The 20,960-nt window shown below is 47.6% G+C and overlaps 1 protein-coding gene across 1 annotated transcript; it reads left to right on the top strand.

The window, feature by feature from the left end:
* The first annotated feature begins 263 nt into the window (after positions 1–263).
* On the top strand, positions 264–20,623 carry ECH1 (enoyl-CoA hydratase 1). Its single transcript, XM_053401861.1, has 10 exons — positions 264–395; positions 2,475–2,655; positions 4,160–4,248; positions 6,277–6,401; positions 6,486–6,534; positions 8,823–8,887; positions 11,482–11,552; positions 12,944–13,015; positions 16,975–17,125; positions 20,257–20,623. The coding sequence occupies exons 1-10, from the start codon at positions 350–352 to the stop codon at positions 20,359–20,361; spliced, it is 954 nt and encodes a 317-aa protein (XP_053257836.1). The 5' UTR covers positions 264–349; the 3' UTR covers positions 20,362–20,623.
* The last annotated feature ends 337 nt before the right edge of the window (positions 20,624–20,960 follow it).

Genomic DNA, 20,960 nt, shown 5'->3' with positions numbered 1-20,960 from the left:
TGTGCTACTTGACTTCCAAGATGGGCCTTCGATTCTATGGCAAGGCAAACTTCAAGCGGCGCTTCCAGTTTGCCCTTTCCCACGTGCTCCTTCCGGCGCAGCAAGAAGGTGGAAAAAAGGGACGAACCGATTGGATATTGGGCGAATAGGCCCCGCCCCTTACTCTTGCAATATTCTTTGCGGAGCAGAGAGAGAGAGAGAGAGAGAAGAAGTGGGAGCGGCGGCGACGACGATTGGCTGGCTGGAGCGGAGGCGGAGCTAGATGAGGGGACCTTCTAGCCTTCCGACTCTGTGGTGCGGCCTCCAGCCTCCCCGCCCACCTTCGCCCTCCCGTCAGTCGCAGGAAGACATGGCGGCGTCTGCGGGAGCCGTTCTGAGGGGTCTCCTGCCCAGGCGTGAGTGGGGGGCGCCCCACTTCCTTGGAGGGGGGGGGTTCCTTCTCACCTGCCTTATTTCTCTCCTCTTTTTGCTCTCCTTGTGGAGGGAAGGCGTGTCTTTACCCTATTATTTTTATTTTATTTATTTATATTTTTATTTATTTTTTATAAAATATTTATTTTTTATTTTTTATTTTTTATTTGTATTTTTATTTATATATTTTATATATTTTATATATATATATATATATAATATATATTTTATATATATATTTATATATTATATATATATATATATAAATATATTTTACATATTTTATTTATATTTATTTAATTTTATATTTTATATTTATATTTATTCTTTTTATATCGTTTCTATTTTATTTTAATTTTAATTTTATTTTATTGCAGGGGCTCAAGGCAGCGAGCCTGCGGGTTAAAAACAAGAACCGCCTTAAAACATAGGGGGGTTTGGTGTGTATGTTTGAAAAATAATATTTGGGGGTGGGGTGGGGTTTAAGCACTAACAGGATTCAAAAACTACCTTTAGGGAAGCTTTTAATGTTTAACAGACCACTGTATTTTAATACTTGGTTGGAAGCTGCTCAGAGTGGCTGGGGAGACCCAGCCAGATGGGCGGGATATAAATTTATTATTATTATTATTATTATTATTATTATCTGCGTATATATAATCTGTTCAAGAATATAAGGATATATACCAATAAGAAATCACCGCTGCTTCCTTGGACTTAGACGGAAAAGAGAAATGGAGCGGATGGCACAACGGGTGGCACTGAACCCCAAAACTCTGTTGTTGTTTTTCGTTATTTATTCATTCGTTTATTTACTTACTTATTATCCACCACCTTTCCCCCCCTGTCAGAGACTCTCTTACCTTTCCTGTCGCCCTTCCCCTCTCCAAAGTAGGGCAAAGGTGACTCGACAGTAAATAAGGTCTCCTGTTTTTAAACGGCTTCCTGAGCCCAGGAAGAATTGTGAGGACACTTTGCTAGGGGGTTTCTCTCTCTTTTTTTTGTGGGTGCATTGGGGGCTTTAAAAAAAAAGAAAGAAAAATGAGTTTTATTTGAGTCACCCCTTTCCAGGCACTTTGAACCCTAAGCTGCTTTATTGCATTGTATTTCTATCCAGCCTTTTCCTTCAACTAGCTCAAGGTGGAGCCTACATTGTTTTCTCTCTCCTTCTTGCTCAATCCCCTTCATTTTATTTGACCCCCTTCTGAGTCTGCAGAGGGGTTTCCCCATTTGTTGTTGTTGTTGTTTAGTGGTGTCTGACTCTTCGTGACCCCCTGGACCAGAGCACGCCAGGCACTCCTGTCTTCCACTGCCTCCCGCAGTTTGGTCAAACTCATGTTCGTAGCTTCGAGAACACTGTCCAACCATCTTGTCCTCTGTCGTCCCCTTCTCCTTGTGCCCTCCATCTTTCCCAACATCAGGGTCTTTTCCAGGGACTCTTCTCTTTTCATGAGGTGGCCAAAGTCTTGGAGCCTCAGCTTCAGGATCTGTCCTTCCAGTCAGCACTCAGGGCTGATTTCCATAAGAATGGATAGGTTTGATCTTCTTGCAGTCCATGGGACTCTCAAGAATCAATCCAACACCATAATTCAAAAGCATCAATTCTTCGGCAGTCAGCCTTCTTTATTGTCCAGCTCTCACTTCCATACATCACTACTGGGAAAACCATAGCTTTTACTATACGGACCTTTGTTGGCAAGGTGATGTCTCTGCTTTTTAAGATGCTGTCTAAGTTTGTCATTGCTTTTCTCCCAAGAAGCAGGCGCCTTTTAATTTCGTGCCTGCTGTCACCATCTGCAGTGATCACGGAGCCCAAGAAAGTAAAATCTCTCACTGCCTCCATTTCTTCCCCTTTTATTTGCCAGGAGGTGATGGGACCAGTGGCCATGATCTTCTTTTTTTGATGTTGAGCTTCAGACCATATTTTGCGCTCTCCTCTGTCACCCTCAATAAAAGGTTCTTTAATACCTCCTCACTTTCTGCCATCAAGTTTGTGTCATCTGCATATCTGAGGTTGTTGATATTTCTTGGTTTCCCCATTAACAGTGCATTTTTGCCCCCAGACCTGCTGACCCGTCCTGCTCCCTGCCTCAGTTTAAGGACGATGTCGTCGCAACCGCCGGAGAAGCCCAAAGCCTTGGACACCTATGAAACCCTGAAGCTGGAGCGGGTGAAAGACAAGGTTTTGCACGTGGAGCTCAACCGGCCAGAGAAAAGGAATGCCATGAATGCTGCTTTCTGGAGGTAACAGGGATGTAATGGAAAAGATCGCAGGAGGGGGCATCTGTTTTCAGTATGCAACAATCTGAGTGTTTTGAAGATGGTAGATAAGACGCCAGCTACCTGCTTTTTAAGAGGCTTGGTAGGGGCAGAAGACCCAGCACCATTGCAACTTCTCATTGGCCCAGTACTTGCAGCCTAACACAGCAAGGCACATTCATTCAGCTGTTGGATAAGAAACTAAGGCATGTGACCTTGGACCATTTTCATCAGCAAGTGTTTTGTTTTGTTTTGTTTGATTGATTCTCCCCCATCCTCATCCCCAAGACAGCTTTAGAGCAATCTAAGCAACGAGACACGGGTGGCGCTGTGGGTTAAACCACAGAGCCGAGGACTTGCCGATCAGAAGGTTGGTGGTTCGAATCCCCGCAACGGGGTGAGCTCCTGTTGCTCGGTCCCTGCTCCTGGCAACCTAGCAGTTCGAAAGCACGTCAAAGTGCAAGTAGATAAATAGGTACCGCTCCGGCGGGAAGGTAAACGGCGTTTCCGTGCACTGCTCTGGTTCGCCAGAAGCGGCTTAGTCATGCTGGCCACATGACCCGGAAGCTGTACGCCGGCTCCCTCGGCCAATAAAGTGAGATGAGCACCACAACCCCAGAGTCGGCCACGACTGGACCTAACGGTCAGGGGTCCCTTTACCTTTAAGCAACGAGAACTTGGATTTGTCAGCAGCAAAAATCTTTTCAGTTATACAACCGGGCTGAATTCGTGCCAGTTTTTGAAGGCTAGGTGTGTAGGCTTGGGAGCACGGAAACAAATTGTCTGGGCAGTGGGGGCTGGTGGGGCGGGGCTCAGAATTTCTTTTATGGATAAGATGAAATGTCAGCTCTCTTGTCTCCAGGAAAGGAAGTGCCCAAGTGATACGTATTCTGAAAATTTTAATTTTTATTGGAAATTTTATTTACAACATAACATAAACCCCCCACCCCCCCAGTACAGAAATACAATAAACAAAACATACAACAATACAAGCAACCAAATAAAAGACTTCCTTTATCCTGGTTCTGGCCTCCTTATTTGCTTCTTATAAGAAAAATCGTAATAATTATTCATAAAGGAAACAGTGATAGGTATTCTCTTGATGCTCCCTCCCCCACCCCGGAAGCTGGTCCTTTTCACAACATCAGAAGATTCACTGGAGATTGCAGAGGAGGAAAAAGCCACAGAATAAACTCAGTGAGTGGCGTTGCTGATGGCTGCTTGTGCTGCCCCAGCGTAGGTCTAGCAGAAAATGAATGGGCCATTGTACTCCCTTCTCGAAAGTCGAAGCCCTGTACACAGTCATATGCGCTGTCGCCTCCATGTGGCGCCACGTGAAATTGTTTAGAAGACTTGTTAGGCAAGACATGCGTCAACCTGTTTCAGTCAAATGGCTTCCTCCCACTGCTAACAGGTGTTCTCCAGGTGGCAGGAGGTGTTCCCAAACTCACACTCTTTTTTTGTCTCTCCCCCTCCCCTCTTGTCCCAGGGAAATGGTGGAGTGCTTCAACAAGATTGCTCAGGACTCCGAGTGCCATGTGGTGGTGGTATCTGGTGCTGGGAAAATGTTCACCTCAGGTAGGTGAGGAGAGATACTGAGGACTAGAAATATGTTTCTCCTTCTTTAGGGTAGAAAGTTCCTGGGCTGTTGTAGAGGCTGGCTCCTGGGGGGGAAATTAACTCTTCTTAAAGTGGGGGACCCCTGGCTACTGGGCCCATCACCTCCTGGCAAATAGAAGGGGAAGAAATGGAGGCAGTGAGAGATTTTACTTTCTTGGGCTCCATGATCACTGCAGATGGTGACAGCAGTCACGAAATTAAAAGACGCCTGCTTCTTGGGAGAAAAGCAATGACAAACCTAGATAGCATCTTAAAAAGCAGAGACATCACCTTGCCAACAAAGGTCCGTATAGTTAAAGCTATGGTTTTCCCAGTAGTGATGTATGGAAGTGAGAGCTGGACCATAAAGAAGGCTGATCGCCAAAGAATGGATGCTTTTGAATTCTGGTGCTGGAGGAGACTCTTGAGAGTCCCATGGACTGCAAGAAGATCAAACCTCTCCATTCTGAAGGAAATCAGCCCTGAGTGCTCACTGGAAGGACAGATCGTGAAGCTGAGGCTCCAATACTTTGGCCACCTCAGGAGAAGAGAAGACTCCCTGGAAAAGACCCTGATGTTGGGAAAGATGGAGGGCACAAGGAGAAGGGGACGACAGAGGACGAGATGGTTGGACAGTGTTCTCGAAGCTACCAACATGAGTTTGACCAAACTGCGGGAGGCAGTGGAGGACAGGAGAGCCTGGCGTGCTCTGGTCCATGGGGTCACGAAGAGTCGGACACGACTAAACGACTAAACAATAACAAAGTGGGGCAGGGAACCTTTTCTTTCTGGAGGGCCTCATTCCCTTCCAGGTAACATTCTCAGGGCCACATGTCAGTGGTCGGTGGAGGCAGAGGGTAAAATGGGCTGGAGGGCAATTGTTGCAAACACTCACACACCCCTCTCCATCCTGACACACAAAAGGCATTGTCGGAGTGCAAGGATCCAATCCAGCCTGGCAAAAGTACTTGAGATGTAAAGTGTGTCCTTTTGTTTGTGCAGAGTCTGTTGTGTCTTGTGCGTGTGAAAGACGTACGTTTAAAAAAAACCACAAAAACAGTTTTTCTGACTGTTATGGGGAGCATTAAAACTGCACATGCATGAGTGTCTGTTGTGCAACCGTTTTGCACAGCGCAGAACGTGGAGGTATTTGGAACAAAACGTTGGGTACCTACAGACTGCCGCAATTTTAGGAGTTCAAGCGTATACTGTAACTTTAGCGTTGTGAATTTAAAGGAGTCCATCACCCTAGCTCAACAAATCCACTTTTAAAAAAGAAGACTTTTTGCCGTTTGGAAAGTGGCCAGGAAATGCGTTCAAAAGCATGGGACATGCTTTCCAAGTGTTGGTGCTGAACTTTAAAGCCCTAAACAGCCTCGGTCCTGTATACCTGAAGGAGCGTCTCCACCCCATCATTCAGCCTGGACAATGAGATCCAGCACCGAGGGCCTTCTGGCAGTTTCCTCATTGCGAGAAGTGATGTTACAGGGAACCAGACAGAGGGCCTTCTTGGTAGTGGCGCCCGCCCTGTGGAACGCCCTCCCTTCAGATGTGAAAGAAATAAGTAGCTATCTTATCTTTAAAAGACATCTGAAGGCAGCCCTGTTTAGGGAAGTTTTTAATATTTAATGCTGTATTGTTTTTAACACTCGATTGGGAGCTGCCCAGAGTGGCATTATTATTATTATTATTATTATTATTATTATTATTATTATTATTATTATTTATTACAAGAGACTGATTAATGGGTAAACACCACGTAAGCAAGAGAGGATGAGCGCTTATTGTCTCATAACCTGTCCCATATACAAAAGGATGCTCAGTAAAGCTTAGGCAGCCTAACCACTGCGTAAGTTTTGTGCAAGCGAATCAGGATAAACAAACCGGTTTTCTGAAGAAGCCGGGAAGTTTCTTTTGAGCAAAGCAGCGGCACAGAATTGAGACGGCGTGTCACTTATTTGGGAGTAATGTGGACCGTCCTGGTTCTCCCATGCTCTCGCCCGGCAGGTATTGACTTGATGGAAATGGGCAGCACATTTCTGATGATACCAGGAGACGACACAGCCCGCAAGGCTTGGAACATCCGCCAGAAGATCCGGGAGTATCAAGAAACCTTCACGGTCTTGGAGAAGGTGAGTGGGCTGATCCTGCAGGTTGCCCCACCCTTGGATGAGAAACCATCTCCATCCACGGCTAACCGTTCCTTTGTCTTTTAGTGCCCTAAGCCCGTAATTGTTGCCGTCCACGGGGGCTGCATTGGAGGAGGTGAGTCTGCAACACTTGCGTCATAAATAGCCTGAAACCCCCCTCTTCCCCGCTTCCACCATTCCCCCTCACAACTGCAGTAGTTTTGTGGATGTTGCAAGTTGCAACAGGTAACCGTGGGCCAAATCTGGCATTTCAGCAGCGGCTTTTATTTCTTTTTCTTTATTATGTATTTTGATCTTGGTTTTTTTTTTTTCATTAGTTTTTATTAAATACAGTGGTACCTCGGGTTACATACACTTCAGGTTACAGACTCCGCTAACCCAGAAATAGTGCTTCAGGTTAAAGAACTTTGCTTCAGGATGAGAACAGAAATCGTGCTCCAGCGGCGCTGCAACAGCGAGAGGCCCCATTAGCTAAAGTGATGCTTCAGGTTAAGAACAGTTTCAGGTTAAGAACGGACCTCCAATTTGAATACCTATGACTACACCTTTTTAACAATGTTTTCCCACCTCTCTCCTCCCCCTACTTCCCACCACTATCCGTCTTATCGCTTAAATATTCATTCCAGATCTCTTCATATTCATCCATTCTTAATTTGCTTCGACATGCAATTCGTTCGTATGTAGCTAATCTGTCCATATTATCAATCCATGTGCTCAATGGAATCTTTTTGCAGCTCTTCCAATTCATCAAGACAAGTTTTTTTGCTTCTAATTTGTGTCTTTTAAACTCCCTCTGCTATCCCAACTGCAGGGGGCAGTGTTGTAACGTTTATTATTTTTAAATATAAATATATTTTTAAAAACCATTCTGAAAAGCACTTGATCCACACTTCAGCTACATAATCAACTTTCCTTTCTCTTAAATGGGTGTAAACTGAAGGCACCCGAGGATGTCACACAGCTGAAGCGAATCAGGTCTGCACCTGGTTGCAGGTTCCCAGACATATTAAATATATAATGTTTAAAACATATAACGCAGGCTTTCCTGGACTCTCAGCCCTATTTTTTTAATTTCTTTTGGTGCATGTGTTCCTTGCTCAGTTTTACATAAATAGTTTTCCTCGGTTTTACGAAGTTCTGCTGAGTATTATTGCAGCACACTTATATACTGGTATTTAACGAAACATGTATACCGCTTGACTGTAATAAAAAAAACCCACACCAAGTGGTTTGCATAGTGTATCACGTTATCAGTACGTTGCTGACTTTTTCTAATACAGTGGTACCTCGGGTTACATACGCTTCAGGTTACAGACGCTTCAGGTTACAGACTCCGCTAACCCAGAAATAGTACCTCGGGTTAAGAACTTTGCTTCAGGATGAGAACAGAAATCGTGCTCCAGCGGCACAACGGCAGCGTGAGGCCCCATTAGCTAAAGTGGTGCTTCAGGTTAAGAACAGTTTCAGGTTAAGAACGGACCTCCGGAACGAATTAAGTTCTTAACCCGAGGCACCACTGTACTTCAACTATTTATTTGTGCTTTTATCTAGTGCTTTTATCTTGTGAACTGCCCTGAGATCTTTGGATGAAGGGCAGTAAAAAAATCTAATAAAAATTAAAATAAAATTTTGTTTTTTGCATTCAGCGTGCTTTATGTGAACCATTTAGATTCGCTGCCGTATTAATCAGCATGTAAACTATACAGTGGTACCTCTGGATGCAAACGGGATCCGTTCCGGAGCCCCGTTCGCATCCTGAAGCGAACGTAAGATGCGACTGCACAGGTCGCGTTTCGTCGCTTCCGCGCATGCGCGTGACATCATTTTGAGCGCATGCACGAGCAGCGAAACCCGGAAGTAATGTGCTCTGCACCGCGGAGCGCAACCTGAAAATGCTTATCCTGAAGTGTATTCATCCCGAGGTAAAGGTAAAGGGACCCCTTACCATTAGGTCCAGTCGTGGCCGACTCTGGGGTTGTGGCGCTCATCTCGCTTTATTGGCCAAGGGACCTGGAGTACAGCTTCCGGGTCCTGTGGCCAGCATGACTAAGCCGCTTCTGGCGAACCAGAGCAGCGCACGGAAACGCCGTTTACCTTCCCGCCAGAGTGGTACCTATTTATCTACTTGCACTTTGACGTGCTTTCGAACTGCTAGGTTGGCAGGAGCAGGGACCAAGCAATGGGAGCTCACCCCGTCGTGGGGATTCGAACCGCCGACCTTCTGATCAGCAAGTCCTAGGCTCTGTGGTTTAACCCACAGCGCCACCCGCATACCTCATCCTGAGGTATGACTGTATAAATCTTCTGGCCCTAGATCTGGAAACGTGCTGAATGTTCAGCTGCTGAGCATCCTTCTATTGGGACGTGAACAGCATTGTTTATCTGTTCTTGTTCCCTCTGCAGGTATGAATCTCATCTCCGCCTGTGATATCCGCTACTGTACTCAAGATGCCTGGTTCCAGGTTAAGGTGTGTTGTGAGAGCTCCTATCACTTTTCTTTCCCAGGAAACCTGCCTGGCTTGGTAGTCTTGCTCCAAGCCCCTTAGGAACAGAGGAAGGTTCCTTACACCAAGTCATATCCTTGGTCTGTCTAACTCATTATTAACTACAGTGACTGACAGCAGCAGAAGCTCTCCAGGATTCCAGACAAGGGACATTCAGGAAAATTCAGGAGAAACATAAGAAAATGTTTCAGTGCATAGTTACATACCCTCCAACATTTCTCCAGTGAAAAGGGGGGCATCCTATTGCGTGGCAAGTCCCGCCTCCCCCCTTGGAAAATAAAGACACCTTAAATACTGTGTCCTATTTAAGGTTAATGGGCGGAAAAGGCCACAACTTTATTGATTGCAGGAATTGAGCAGTATTGGCTTAGGCATTGGTCCTATCGACTAACCGGCTTCAGCCTGATTGCATGAAGGCCGGCAAGGGTTAACCACCAGTAGGGGGAGTCCTGCTGATGTACATCAACTAGGATCTCCCCCGGGGTCACCACTCGGGGGCGTGCCTTGGGCCCACACCTCCATAGGCTTTGGACAGGGCAACGCCCCCCGGAATCCTTTGCCGGACTACCCTTCAATATGCGGGGCAGGTGATGGCGCTTCCTTCCCCCCCTCTCATTCCTCCCCCCCCCCATCCAGAGCAGCTGGAACGAAGCAGAGAGGGAGGTCCTCGGTCGTGCCGGCCCTAAATAGCCCGGGCCACGCCTCCCTGGCCAGCCGATTGGCTGGACAGGGAGATGACGCGCCCGAGGATTCCCTCGTTCTCGCAGGGACTGTGAGTCAGCCCCCGCATGCGTGGGGAGGGGGTGAGCCCGCAACCCCACCTCCTTTCCAGCTTGGAAGTGGCGTTCCATAACAACAACAGCACTAATAATAATTTTATTATTTATACCCCAACCCCCTGACTTGGTTGCCCCAGCCACTCTGGGCGGCTTCCAACATATCTAGAAGCCTAATAAAAACATTTAAAAACTTCCCTGAACAAGGGCTGCGAGGATCAGATAACTTCATGCCCTTCAACATTTCTCCAATGAAAACAGGAACATCCTACAGAAAAGCGGGACATTCTGGGATCAAATCAGAAACTGGGACAGCTTCTGTAAATCCAGGACTGTCCCTGGAAAATAGGGAAACTTGGAGGGTCTGAATGGTTGCCTTCAGTTGTCTTTTGAAGGTTTGTATAGTTACTTGTCTTGGGGGGAGGGTCACATAACTCCAGACCCTCGCGACATTTCTCCAACAAAAACAGGGATGTCTCGCCATACCCTCCCAACATTTCTTGGGTGAAAATAGGGACGTCTTAAGGAAAAACAGGGGAGGCGGGTGGCGCTGTGGGTTAAACCACAGAGCTAGGACTTGCTGATCAGAAGGTCGGTGGTTCGAATCCCCGTAACGGGGTGAGCTCCCATTTCTCGGTCCCTGCTCCTGCCAACCTAGCTGTTCGAAAGCAAGTAGATAAATAGGTACCGCTCCAGCGGGAAGGTAAACGGCGTTTCCGTGCGCTGCTCTGGTTCACCAGAGGTGGCTTAGTCCTGCTGGCCACATGACCCAGAAGCTGTACGCCGGCTCCCTCGGCCAATAAAGCGAGATGAGCGCTGAACCCCCAGAGTTGGCCGCGACTGGACCTAACGGTCAGGGGGTCCCTTTACCTTTTTTTAAGGAAAAGCAGGACATTCCAGGATCAAATCAGTAACCGGGATGGCTTTTGTAAATTCAAGACTGTCCCTGGAAAGCAAGAACACTGGGAGAGTATGTAGGGTTTTTGTTTTGTTTTGTTTTTTTTGCAACTTAAATATATGTTTATTAAATATTTCTTAGTGTACAATTAAACTCTGAAACTCGCTACTGCAGAAAGCAATTATGGCCACCGTATTGGATAGCTTTTAAAAGAAGACAGCCACCAACCACGATGGCTATGCTCTGCCTCTGGCCGGAGGCAGGAACGCTTCTGAATATCAGTTGCTGGAAACCGCAGACGGAGAGAGGTCTCCGCTGCTTGTGTCCTGCTTGCAGGTTATATAATAATAATAATTTATTATTTATACCTCGCCCATCTGACTGGGTCTCCCCAGCCACTCTGGGCGGCTTCCAACCAAATATCAAAAACAATACAGAGTCAGACATTAAAAACTTCCCTAAACAGGTGTCTTTTAAAAGTAAAATAGTTGTTTATTGCCTTGACATCTGCTGGGAGGGCAGGTGCCACTACCGAGAAAGCCCTCTGCCTGGTTCCCTGTAGCCTCACTTCTCGCAACAAGGGAACCGCCAGAAGGCCCTTGGTGCTGGACCTCAGTGTCCGGGCTGAACGATGGGGGTGGAGATGCTCCTTCAGGTATACAGGACATCTGGTTGGCCACCGTGAGAAGGGGATGCTGGTTCCATGGGCCAATGGCCTGATCATTTTACGTTCTTAACATGCTCTGCCAGGAAGGTGTCAAAGGATGGAACCTTCTGCGCTACCCCCCGAGCTACAGCCCTTCCCTTTATCTCTGTCCAAAGTGCTTTGACCTTTTCCTTCTGTGTCACGGGATACCTGAACCCATCTCTCCTCCTCCCTCCAGGAAGTGGACGTTGGTTTGGCAGCCGACGTCGGCGTTCTGCAACGGCTACCTCATATCGTCGGAAATCGGAGGTCAGTGTTTGTTTCTCTTTCAACTTCCCTTCCTTCCCTCCCTCCCTCTTGTGGCTTGTATTTTTTTTATTTTTTAAAAAATATATTTATTGAAATTTTCAAAAAATAAAAAAGAAAGACAAAAAAGAGGAAAGAGGGAAAAAAAGAAAAAGAAAAAAGGAACAATTAAAAAAGTTTACATTGCTTACTTTCCATAACCAATTTCCTTGACTTCCCCACACCTCCCCTTCTTGTATTCCAATTCCAATTTTTAGCTCAGCAAATTCTTGTCCCCACACTTTACCTTATTTTCTCTAATTCATTTTAATTAACCAATTTTAACTTATAAACCTCAATCTTTATATATCAATACTTATTCTTAAAAAACTTTTCCTAAATTCGCCCCATCAATTTAATTAGCCAATTTTAACTTAAAAGCCTCAATCTTTATACGTCAACACTTATTCTTAACAATCTTTTTCTAAGGTCGGCCCCAATTCCCTTCCCCGAAATCCCCATTTTTATGTTAGTGGCAAAACCAACTTAATTAAGACAAAATATATTTATACACCCTTTGGATTCCCAAAGCCCCACCACCCCCTTTCCCGGTTCCGAACCCCAACCAAAGTCCATCAGTCCATCTGCAGTCAGCCTGGCGACCTCACGTCTGAGGCTCTCAACTCTCTCTCAATTCCTCTCTGCCGGTTTTTTTGATAGTACCTCTTGTGGCTTGTAAGGGAGGTAATAGCATTGGTGACGTTGATTTGGGGCACAGCGAGCCCCTTATATTGGCGTTAGAGATATTAATGAATAAAATTAGAAAAGATGAGACTCTAAAAGGGATTGTGATGGGGGGGAAGTATAAAGTAAGAGCCTTCGTGGACAATTTGATCACCACTACTGAAAATCCTATAGAATATATCCCAAGAGCAATAGAATGTATAAATGAATTTGGACACCTTGCTGGCTTTAAGATAAAGTATTAAAAAACGAATCTATTAGTTAAAAATATGGGGAACCAAGAAAAAAGTGAGCTACGAAGAATCTCAGGGTTGCAGATCAAAAAAAAAAAAAAAAGATGAAATATTTCGGCATATGGGTGACAACAAAAAATATAGACCTATTCCATCCCTTCTCCCGCTTTGCTGTGAAGCCAGCAGAGCAGTTGGACTTAACTGTCAGGGGTCCCTTTACCTTTACTATACCACCCTACAACAGAAAGACAAAATGGGAATGCAAAATACATAATAAAACCCTTGGTGTCCCATCCAACTGGAGAACGGTTTACAAAACCACGAGAGTTGGTAGCTCAGCCGACAGTTTGGCTTTGCCCTGCAGGGAAAAATGCCCCACTTCCTTCTCCATGAAGGAGAAATTTTCCTGACCTGCTGATTCTTTCCTCCTGCTCCCAGCCTGGTCAACGAGTTGGCTTTCACTGCCAGGAAGATGATGGCGCCTGAAGCCGAGAGCAGCGGCCTGGTCAGGTATGTGGCACATTCCCCCAGACAGTCCGCCTATTCATAATTGTGTGGGGCTGATAACAGCACTTCCTCCTTGGCCCACAACCCTCTTTTGACGGAGGCAGGTTCCCCTTTTCATTTCGTGTCCTGTGCCCAGCAAAGTCACGAGTCTGGCAATTATTAGGGGAAGGGTTTGGGGGTGGGGATGCAAATGAGAGTGGCTAATGGCCCTAACGCCATGCAAAATCTCCTGCCCACATCTCAAAAAAGAAAAAAGATACTTATAGAGCCAGGAAAGATCCGGAACAAAGAACCACTTGAACGAGGTGAAACAGGAGGAAAAACTGAAGCGGGGTGGGTTGTTGTCGTTTAGTCGTTTAGTTGTGTCCGACTCTTTGTGACCCCCTGGACCAGAGCACGCCAGGCACTCCTGTCTTCCACTGCCTCCCACAGTTTGGTCAAACTCATGCTGGTAGCTTCAAGAACACTGTCCCACCATCTCGTCCTCTGTCGTCCCCTTCTCCTTGTGCCTCCATCTTTCCCAACATCAGGGTCTTTTCCAGGGAGTCTTCTCTTCTGAGGCAGCCAAAGTATTGGAGCCTCAGCTTCAGGATCTGTCCTTCCAGTGAGCACTCAGGGCTGATTTCCTTAAGAATGGATAGGTTTGATCTTCTTGCAGTCCATGGGGCTCTCAAGAGTCTCCTCTAGCACCATAATTCAAAAGCATCAATTCTTCGGCGATCAGCCTTCTTTATGGTTTGGCTCTCACTTCCATACATCACTCCTGGGAAAACCATAGCTTTTACTATACGGACCTTTTGTGCTGTTAGGAGTCACCAAAAATTGTACGGTGAAGGTGTCTGCCTGAGCTCAATAGGCAGGGGGTTCCAAAGTGTAGATGCTGCCAAGCGAAAAACTCACTTTCTTCCAAGTGTGGAGAGGGTGTTGTGTGGCACTGGTAAGGCGATCCCTCAAGTAAACTGATCCCAAGCTGTTAAGGTAGGGTTGGCGTACTTCAAACCGTTAAAATCCAGACAGAAAAGTTGCTGAGATACTTCTTTTTTCTTATTTGCAAAATTGCAAAAACAATTTGCCATTTTTGAGCTATTTTGGAGGAAGTCAGCAAAAATGGCACTGCTGACGTTGTTGTTGTTTAGTCGTGTCCGACTCTTCGTGACCCCTGGACCAGAGCACGCCAGGCACTCCTGTCTTCCACTGCCTCCCGCAGTTTGGTCAAACTCATCCTGTCAGCTTCGAGAACACTGTCCAACCACCTCGTCCTCTGTCATCCCTTTCTCCTTGTGCCCTCAATCTTTCCCAACATCAGGGTCTTTTCCGGGCTGCCATACGTCCAGATTTTCTCAGACTTTTTGAAAAAAACAACTCTTTCCACCCAGACACTGTCAGGGACAGCGGTGTTCCGGATATGTCCAGGGCATTCGTTACTAATTGTAACAGCATTGTATTTATGGCAGTGCAAGTTGTTTCCTTGCACAGGGCACTGAGAGCAAAATTGAGAAGATCCATCACTGAGAAGATATATTTTGGGCTGCCAAATTGTGGGCTCGCTCAGGGTGCCATGTTACCAAATATTACCCTAGTATACCTCTGAACTTGAACTTGGTCCAGTAATCATCCAATTGGAGAATGGTAGAGGCAGTTTAGGTACCACCCAAATGACTGTGGACGCCTGCGCAGGTATGATAACCCTTAAAACCGCCTTTAGAAAGATCTTCAGGAGATCTTCCTGGATGAGTCATCTCTCTACATTTGGCTTTACAGCTCACAAATTGAACAATTTCTATTGCTCCAGACACAGTTCATCAACCTAATTATTGAATCGTCCCATTTAACAGTGCTGAAGACACTGGTTTGGGAAGGGTGGGTTTCAGGGGTGGGGAAACCAAACAGGTAACACAGGTTGGGTGAAATATATCTTCGCCCATCCCATCTCTGGTGCTGCGAATGTGTTACATAGCCTTGATGCTGCCTGGAATTGATTTGGAACCTGAGCTGATCTGTGTATGACACAGCTGCCCTCTGCTGGTCGACGGTTTGGGCTGTTTGTTGTTGTTTAGTCGTGTCCGACTCTTTGCGACCCCTTGGACCAGAACACGCCAGGCACTCCTGTCTTCCACTGCCTCCCGCAGTTTGGTCAAACTCATGCTGGGAGCTTCGAGAACACTGTCCAACCATCTTGTCCTCTGTCGTCCCCTTCTTGTGCCCTCCATCTTTCCCAACATCAGGGTCTTTTCCAGGGAGTCTTCTCTTCTGAGGCAGCCAAAGTATTGGAGCCTCAGCTTCAGGATCTGTCCTTCCAGTGAGTACTCAGGGCTGATTTCCTTCAGAATGGATGCGTTTGATCTTCCTGCAGTCCATGGGACTCTCAAGAGTCTCCTCCAGCACCAGAATTCAAAAGCATCCATTCTTCGGCGATCAGCCTTCTTGATGGTCCAGCTCTCACTTCCGTACATCACTACCAGGAAAACAATGGCTTTAACTATACGGACCTTTGTTGGCAAGGTGATGGGTTGGCAAGCGGGGTGGGTAGGGACCGTGTTTTCTTGTAGGCCGTCTTCTGCGTGTCTGGGGCAACGGCTGTGACTCTCGCCCCTCCAGGTAAGCAGGAGGTCTGGCCACAGTTGAAGATCACATTTATTATGACGTTTATATTCCACCTTTTCCTCCAAGGTGGCACACTTGGTTCTCCTTCCCCTCATTTAATCTCCACAACATCCTTGCGAGGTAGGTTTGGCTGGGAGGCAGCCACTGGCTCCACGGTCACCCAGTGTGAGCTTCATGAGCTGAGGATTTATCCAGGTGGGGCGCTGAGGGGTTTGCCCTGGGGAAAAGAAGTGTGCTTGGGGGTTTGTTAACTTCAGACAGCTAAGCAAGAGCACAGCAGAGAGATGCAGGGCGACAAATCAAGAGCGTTAATTGCTTTATTCCGCTGTGATTTACAAGGTTGCTCTCTTACGTGATTTTAGGGACGGCTCGGGCAAATTCACAGGAGACCCTTTTCAGTAACCGTTATGCCTAAAAGCAGCCTTTCTCAACCTGTGGGTGCCCAGATGTTGTTGAACTACAACTCCCATCACCCCTAGCTAGCAAGGCCAGAGCTCAGGGATGATGGGAGTTGTAGTCCAACAACATCTGGGGACGCACAGGGTGAGAACCGCTTCCTAAAAGGAACCTCGGAGCTTACTGACTACAAATACTTTCCGAGTGTGTTGAATATGTCTTATAAATAACGCCCCCTCCCTGAAAAGAGGTGTCTGTGAATTTCCCCTTTTAGAAGGACAACTTCATGTGTGTGTGTTTTCTGCTAACTCCCCCACCTTTGGCATGGAGAACTAAGTGAGATGATGCCCTCCTCCATCGTTGCCCTGGGTTGGACTAGATGATCCCCTGGGTCCCTTCCAATTATTCTAATGTCAGGACCCCCCCCCCCTTTGCTTAATCACACCATCCTGTTTCCAGGATGAGCCAGTGTGGTGTAGTGGTTAAGAGCGGTAGTCTCGTAATCTGGTGAACTGGGTTTGCTTCCCTGCTCCTCCACATGCAGCTGCTGGGTGACTTTGGGCCAGTCACACTTCTCTGAAGTCTCTCAGCTCCACTCACCTCACAGAGTGTTTGTTGTGGGGGAGGAAGGGAAAGGAGAATTTTAGCCGCTTTGAGACTCCTTAAAGGGAGTGAAAGGCAGGATACAAGAAAGAAGATTCCACCTAAACATTAGGAAGAACTTCCTGACAGTAAGAGCTGTTTGACAGTGGAATTTGCTGCCAAGGAGTGTGGTGGAGTCTCCTTCTTTGGAGGTCTTTAAGCAGAGGCTTGACAACCATATGTCAGGAGTGCTCTGATGGTGTTTCCTGCTTGGCAGGGGGTTGGACTCGATGGCCCTAGTGGTCTCTTCCAACTCTATGATTCTATGATATCAAATCCAAGCTCTTCCTCCTCTTCTTCTTCTTCCCTCCCCTGCTCAGCCGTGTCTTCCAAGACAAGGAGACCATGATGCAGAGCGCTTTCGACTTGGCCACTGAGATTGCCAGCAAGAGTCCGGTTGCTGTGCAGGGCACCAAAGTCAACCTCGTCTACTCCAGGGACCACCCTGTTTCTGAAGGCCTGAAGTATATGGTGAGTTACGTGGGGCACAGGGGCTTTGCAGAGTAGGGGGTCTCGGGTTGGCCGCCCGGACCCTCCAAGAAACAGAACAGAGATTTCAAAGGCCTTTGGCTGCATCCACTGCCGAGCCAGAGGCTAAGAGTGGCCCTCTAGTTCTTCCTACCTGGCCCTCAGGACTCTTCCCCGGGCTGCACCCCTCACCAGCCTTTCTTCACACCTCCCTTGCCTGTTTTTGCCAGGCTGGAATATGTCCTCCAAGTCTGACATTACCGTATTTTTCGCTCCATAAGACGCACTTTTCCCCTCCTAAAAAGTGAGGGGAAATGTGTGTGCGTCTTATGGAGCGAATGCAGGGGGGAGGCAGGCAGGAAAAGCCCCCAAGAGCCGCACACAAGCTCCGCGCGGCTCTTGCGGGCTTTTCCCCAGGAGGGAGAAGGGACTGATGCGGCCAGTCAGTCCCTTCTCCCTCCTCGTAGAAAAGCCCGCAGGAGCCGTGCGCTCCTTAAAGAGTACGCGGCTCCTGTGGGCTTTTGCAGGAGGTGGGAGTATTGCCATAGCCACGCACAGCCCGTCCGGCCGGGAGAGGCTGTGTGTGGCTATGGCAGAAGCCAAGACAGCGAGCGGGATGGATCCTAGTCGTTGTCTTGGCTTCTTTGCTCATTGGGGCTGGGGGGGCGGGAACCTGGGCTTCCCCCGGCAGCCCCAGAAGCTCTTGGAGAAGCGCAGCCTGTCCGCTGCTCTTTGGGGCTGGGGGGGGGGATTTTTTTTTTCTTGATTTCCCCCTCTAAAAACTATGTGCACCTTATGGTCTGGTGCGCCTTATGGAGTGAAAAATACGGTACCTATTGGGTGGGTGAAGCCTGGCTGGAGGATCGAGAGGGTTGTGCGCAGAAACTAGCCGACTGTTAACAAAGCAAAATTTGCATGGTTTGCTCCTCCCACTTCTGCCTCTGGCCCCGCCCATCACCAGCATGCAGCCCCCAGAAGGTAATGCAGCCCACAGGTTTAAATACATGCCCCATCCCTGAGATAGACAGCACTTTGCAGGAAGGCTTCCGCCTAAACTGGCTCCGTGCAACTCATAAGTGCATTTTGCCCTTTGTTCCCGTTTTGCAACAGGAACAAGGTGCAGCCGCCCTTGGTCTCTAGGATTTGGCACCAGCAGAAGCAAGCGTAGTGCAATAAAGCAATAAAGCGATTTGCACAACATGGTTGCCGGGCTGCGGAATTCCAGGCTCTGACTTTTGCACTCAGACAGCTGTTCCTGCTGTGCCACGGAAAACCCCAAGGTGCCCAGCTGACTTTCAGAGATGTGTCCAGCCAAGTTCTGCTCAGATTAAGCCCAGTGAAGTGAATGGGCCTGAGTTAATCTTGAATGCTAAGGGGGGTTTGCTCTGAGTCACACCAACTTTTCTAATTAAAAGGTTTTTGGCAGGGACTGAGAAAAGTGAAGGCCCCTGCTTGGGGTGAGCAGGCAGGGAGTCCCCCAAGTGCTGCCGCACTGAAAAACAGATTTCCGACAAATGTGGAACAAGGGTTATGTGTCACCTGTAACAGTTCTTGAGCGGGGTCCATATACAGTCAAACCTCTGCTCTTGAATGCCTCTGTTTTGGAATGTTTCGGCTCCCGAACGCTGGAAACCCAGAAGTTAAATGTTCCAGTTTTCAAACGTTTTTCGGAAGCCGAATGTCCAACGCGGCTTCCGCTTGAGTGCAGGAAGCTCCCGCAACCAATCAGAAGTCACGCATCAGCTGTCGAACGTTTCGGAAGCCGAACAGGCTTCCGGAACGGATTACAGTGGTACCTCAGGTTACATATGCTTCAGGTTACAGACTCTGCTAACCCAGAAATAGTGCTTCAGGTTAAGAACTTTGCTTCAGGATGAGAACAGAAATCATGCTCTGGTGGCATGGCAGCAGCAGGAGGCCCCATTAGCTAAAGTGGTGCTTCAGGTTAAGAACAGTTTCAGTTTAAGAACGGACCTCCGGAACGAATTACGTACTTAACCTTAGGTACTACTGTATGTTCGACAACCGAGGTTTGACTGTAACGTATGAATCTGAGATGTTTAGGTCTGAAGGATGGGTAAGTATCATTTAGCAGAAGGCAGAATAACTGGATGTTAGCTGAGAGAAAATATTTTGAATAATTTTTTGTATATAACTGAAAAATGCAAATCAGAAGTCCTTTTGATCTCTCTCTTGTCTTTCTTTCTCTTTTCTGTTCCTCTCTTCCGTTTTTCTTCCTTTTTCTCCCCCCTCCCCCTTTTCTTGGTGTCCTCTGCTCCGGGTTTTCATTGGAACTGTACACACCTGAAGGTGACAGGTGGCTGGCAAAGGGCCTTGGGTGAGAGGCTGGGAGGAGAACGCGAAGCTGCCAGCTAAGAGCTGGGAGGGTCCACACCTTTCTGTGTGACATAAGGGTTAAGGTCTATCTTTGAAAGAGGACTCTGCCTTTTTCTTTCTTCCTCTGCTTTTCTTTAGATTACCGTATTTTTCGCTCCATAAGACGCACCTAGTTTTTAGAAGGGGAATGCAAGAAAAAAAATATTCTTTAAAGGGAGCGCTGAGCAGAGCCTGAATGCATCCCAGGCTCTGCTGAGCGCTCCCTTTCACAAGCTGTGTGGAGCGTTTGCACGGCCCTTGCAGGCTTTTCCCCAGGAGGGAGAAAAACCCCCAAGAGCCGCACACATGCTCCACGCGGCTAGTGAAAGGGAGTGCTGCTCTTGGGAGCTTTTCCGGGAGATGGGGGAAGGGCCTGAGGGGCTGCCCTCTGTCCCTTCCCCCACCTCCCACAAAAGCACGCAAGAGCCGCGCGCTCTTTAAAGGATGCGCGGCTCCTGCGGGCTTTTCTACGAGGAGGGAGAAGGGACTGACGCGGCCGGTCAGTCCCTTCTCCCTCCTGGGGAAAAGCCCGCAAGAGCCGCACGGAGCATGTGTGCGGCTCTTGGGGGCTTTTCCCGCCTGCATTCGCTGCATAAGACTCACACACATTTCCCCTTACTTTTTAGGAGGGAAAAAGTGCGTCTTATGGAGCGAAATATACGGTAGTTTATCTTAAGAGGTGCTCCCATGCATAAAGAACAAGCAGCCAAGGCTGTTGCTCAGCTGTCTTCTGAGCCCGTTTTGTTTCTGCCCTGTAGGCGACCTGGAACATGAGCATGCTTCAGACAGAGGACATCTTGAAGTCCGCCCAAGGCATCATGGAGAAGAAGACAACCAGGCAGATAACCTACTCCAAGCTGTAGCTGCTCTGCGCTTGCAGCAGAAGGCAGCAAGCCCCCAACAAGAGCAGTATGGTGGGCTGCTGCTTTGGCCGTGGGCGAGACTGGACTCCAGGACCCCCTGCGAGGGGGGGCAGCAAGTGCCTTCAGATACCGGCTCAGCCATGCAGCTTTCAGGCTGTGGCACGTCACGCCTTAGGAGGGGTAGAGGCCTTCTGAAAATTGGTGCTTTCCCCACCCAAAGGAAGGTTAGTGGTAGAACCAGAAATAAACATTTAAAACGCAATCAGCGCTCTGGGAGGAGAGAAGATTATTTCAGCAAAGAATAAACCCTGCTTCAGTTAACGCCGCAGCGAGGATGTTGGTTCTCGGCTCAGTTTGTTTGCTTATATTGCTGTACCCCTTTAATTCTGTTTGCAAATAAAAAGGTAAAAAAAAATCGGTAAACAAATAAGCTGTAAATATATTCATAAAAGTGTATGACAAAGTGAAGGTTGCCCTTCTCTTCCCTCTGCCTGAGTAAATAAGCTGAGAGTCAGGCTGACCTCTTCCTTTCCCTGAGATCCCACCGGTCTGTCATCAGAGTCAGGCAGAAACTTGAACGTGGACTAATAATACACATC

Source organism: Podarcis raffonei, chromosome 8 (genome assembly GCF_027172205.1).
Source record: "Podarcis raffonei isolate rPodRaf1 chromosome 8, rPodRaf1.pri, whole genome shotgun sequence".
Lineage (NCBI taxonomy): Eukaryota > Metazoa > Chordata > Lepidosauria > Squamata > Lacertidae > Podarcis > Podarcis raffonei.
The sequence above is the reverse complement of the archived record's forward strand: the minus strand, read 5'-3'. Positions and strand labels throughout refer to the sequence as shown.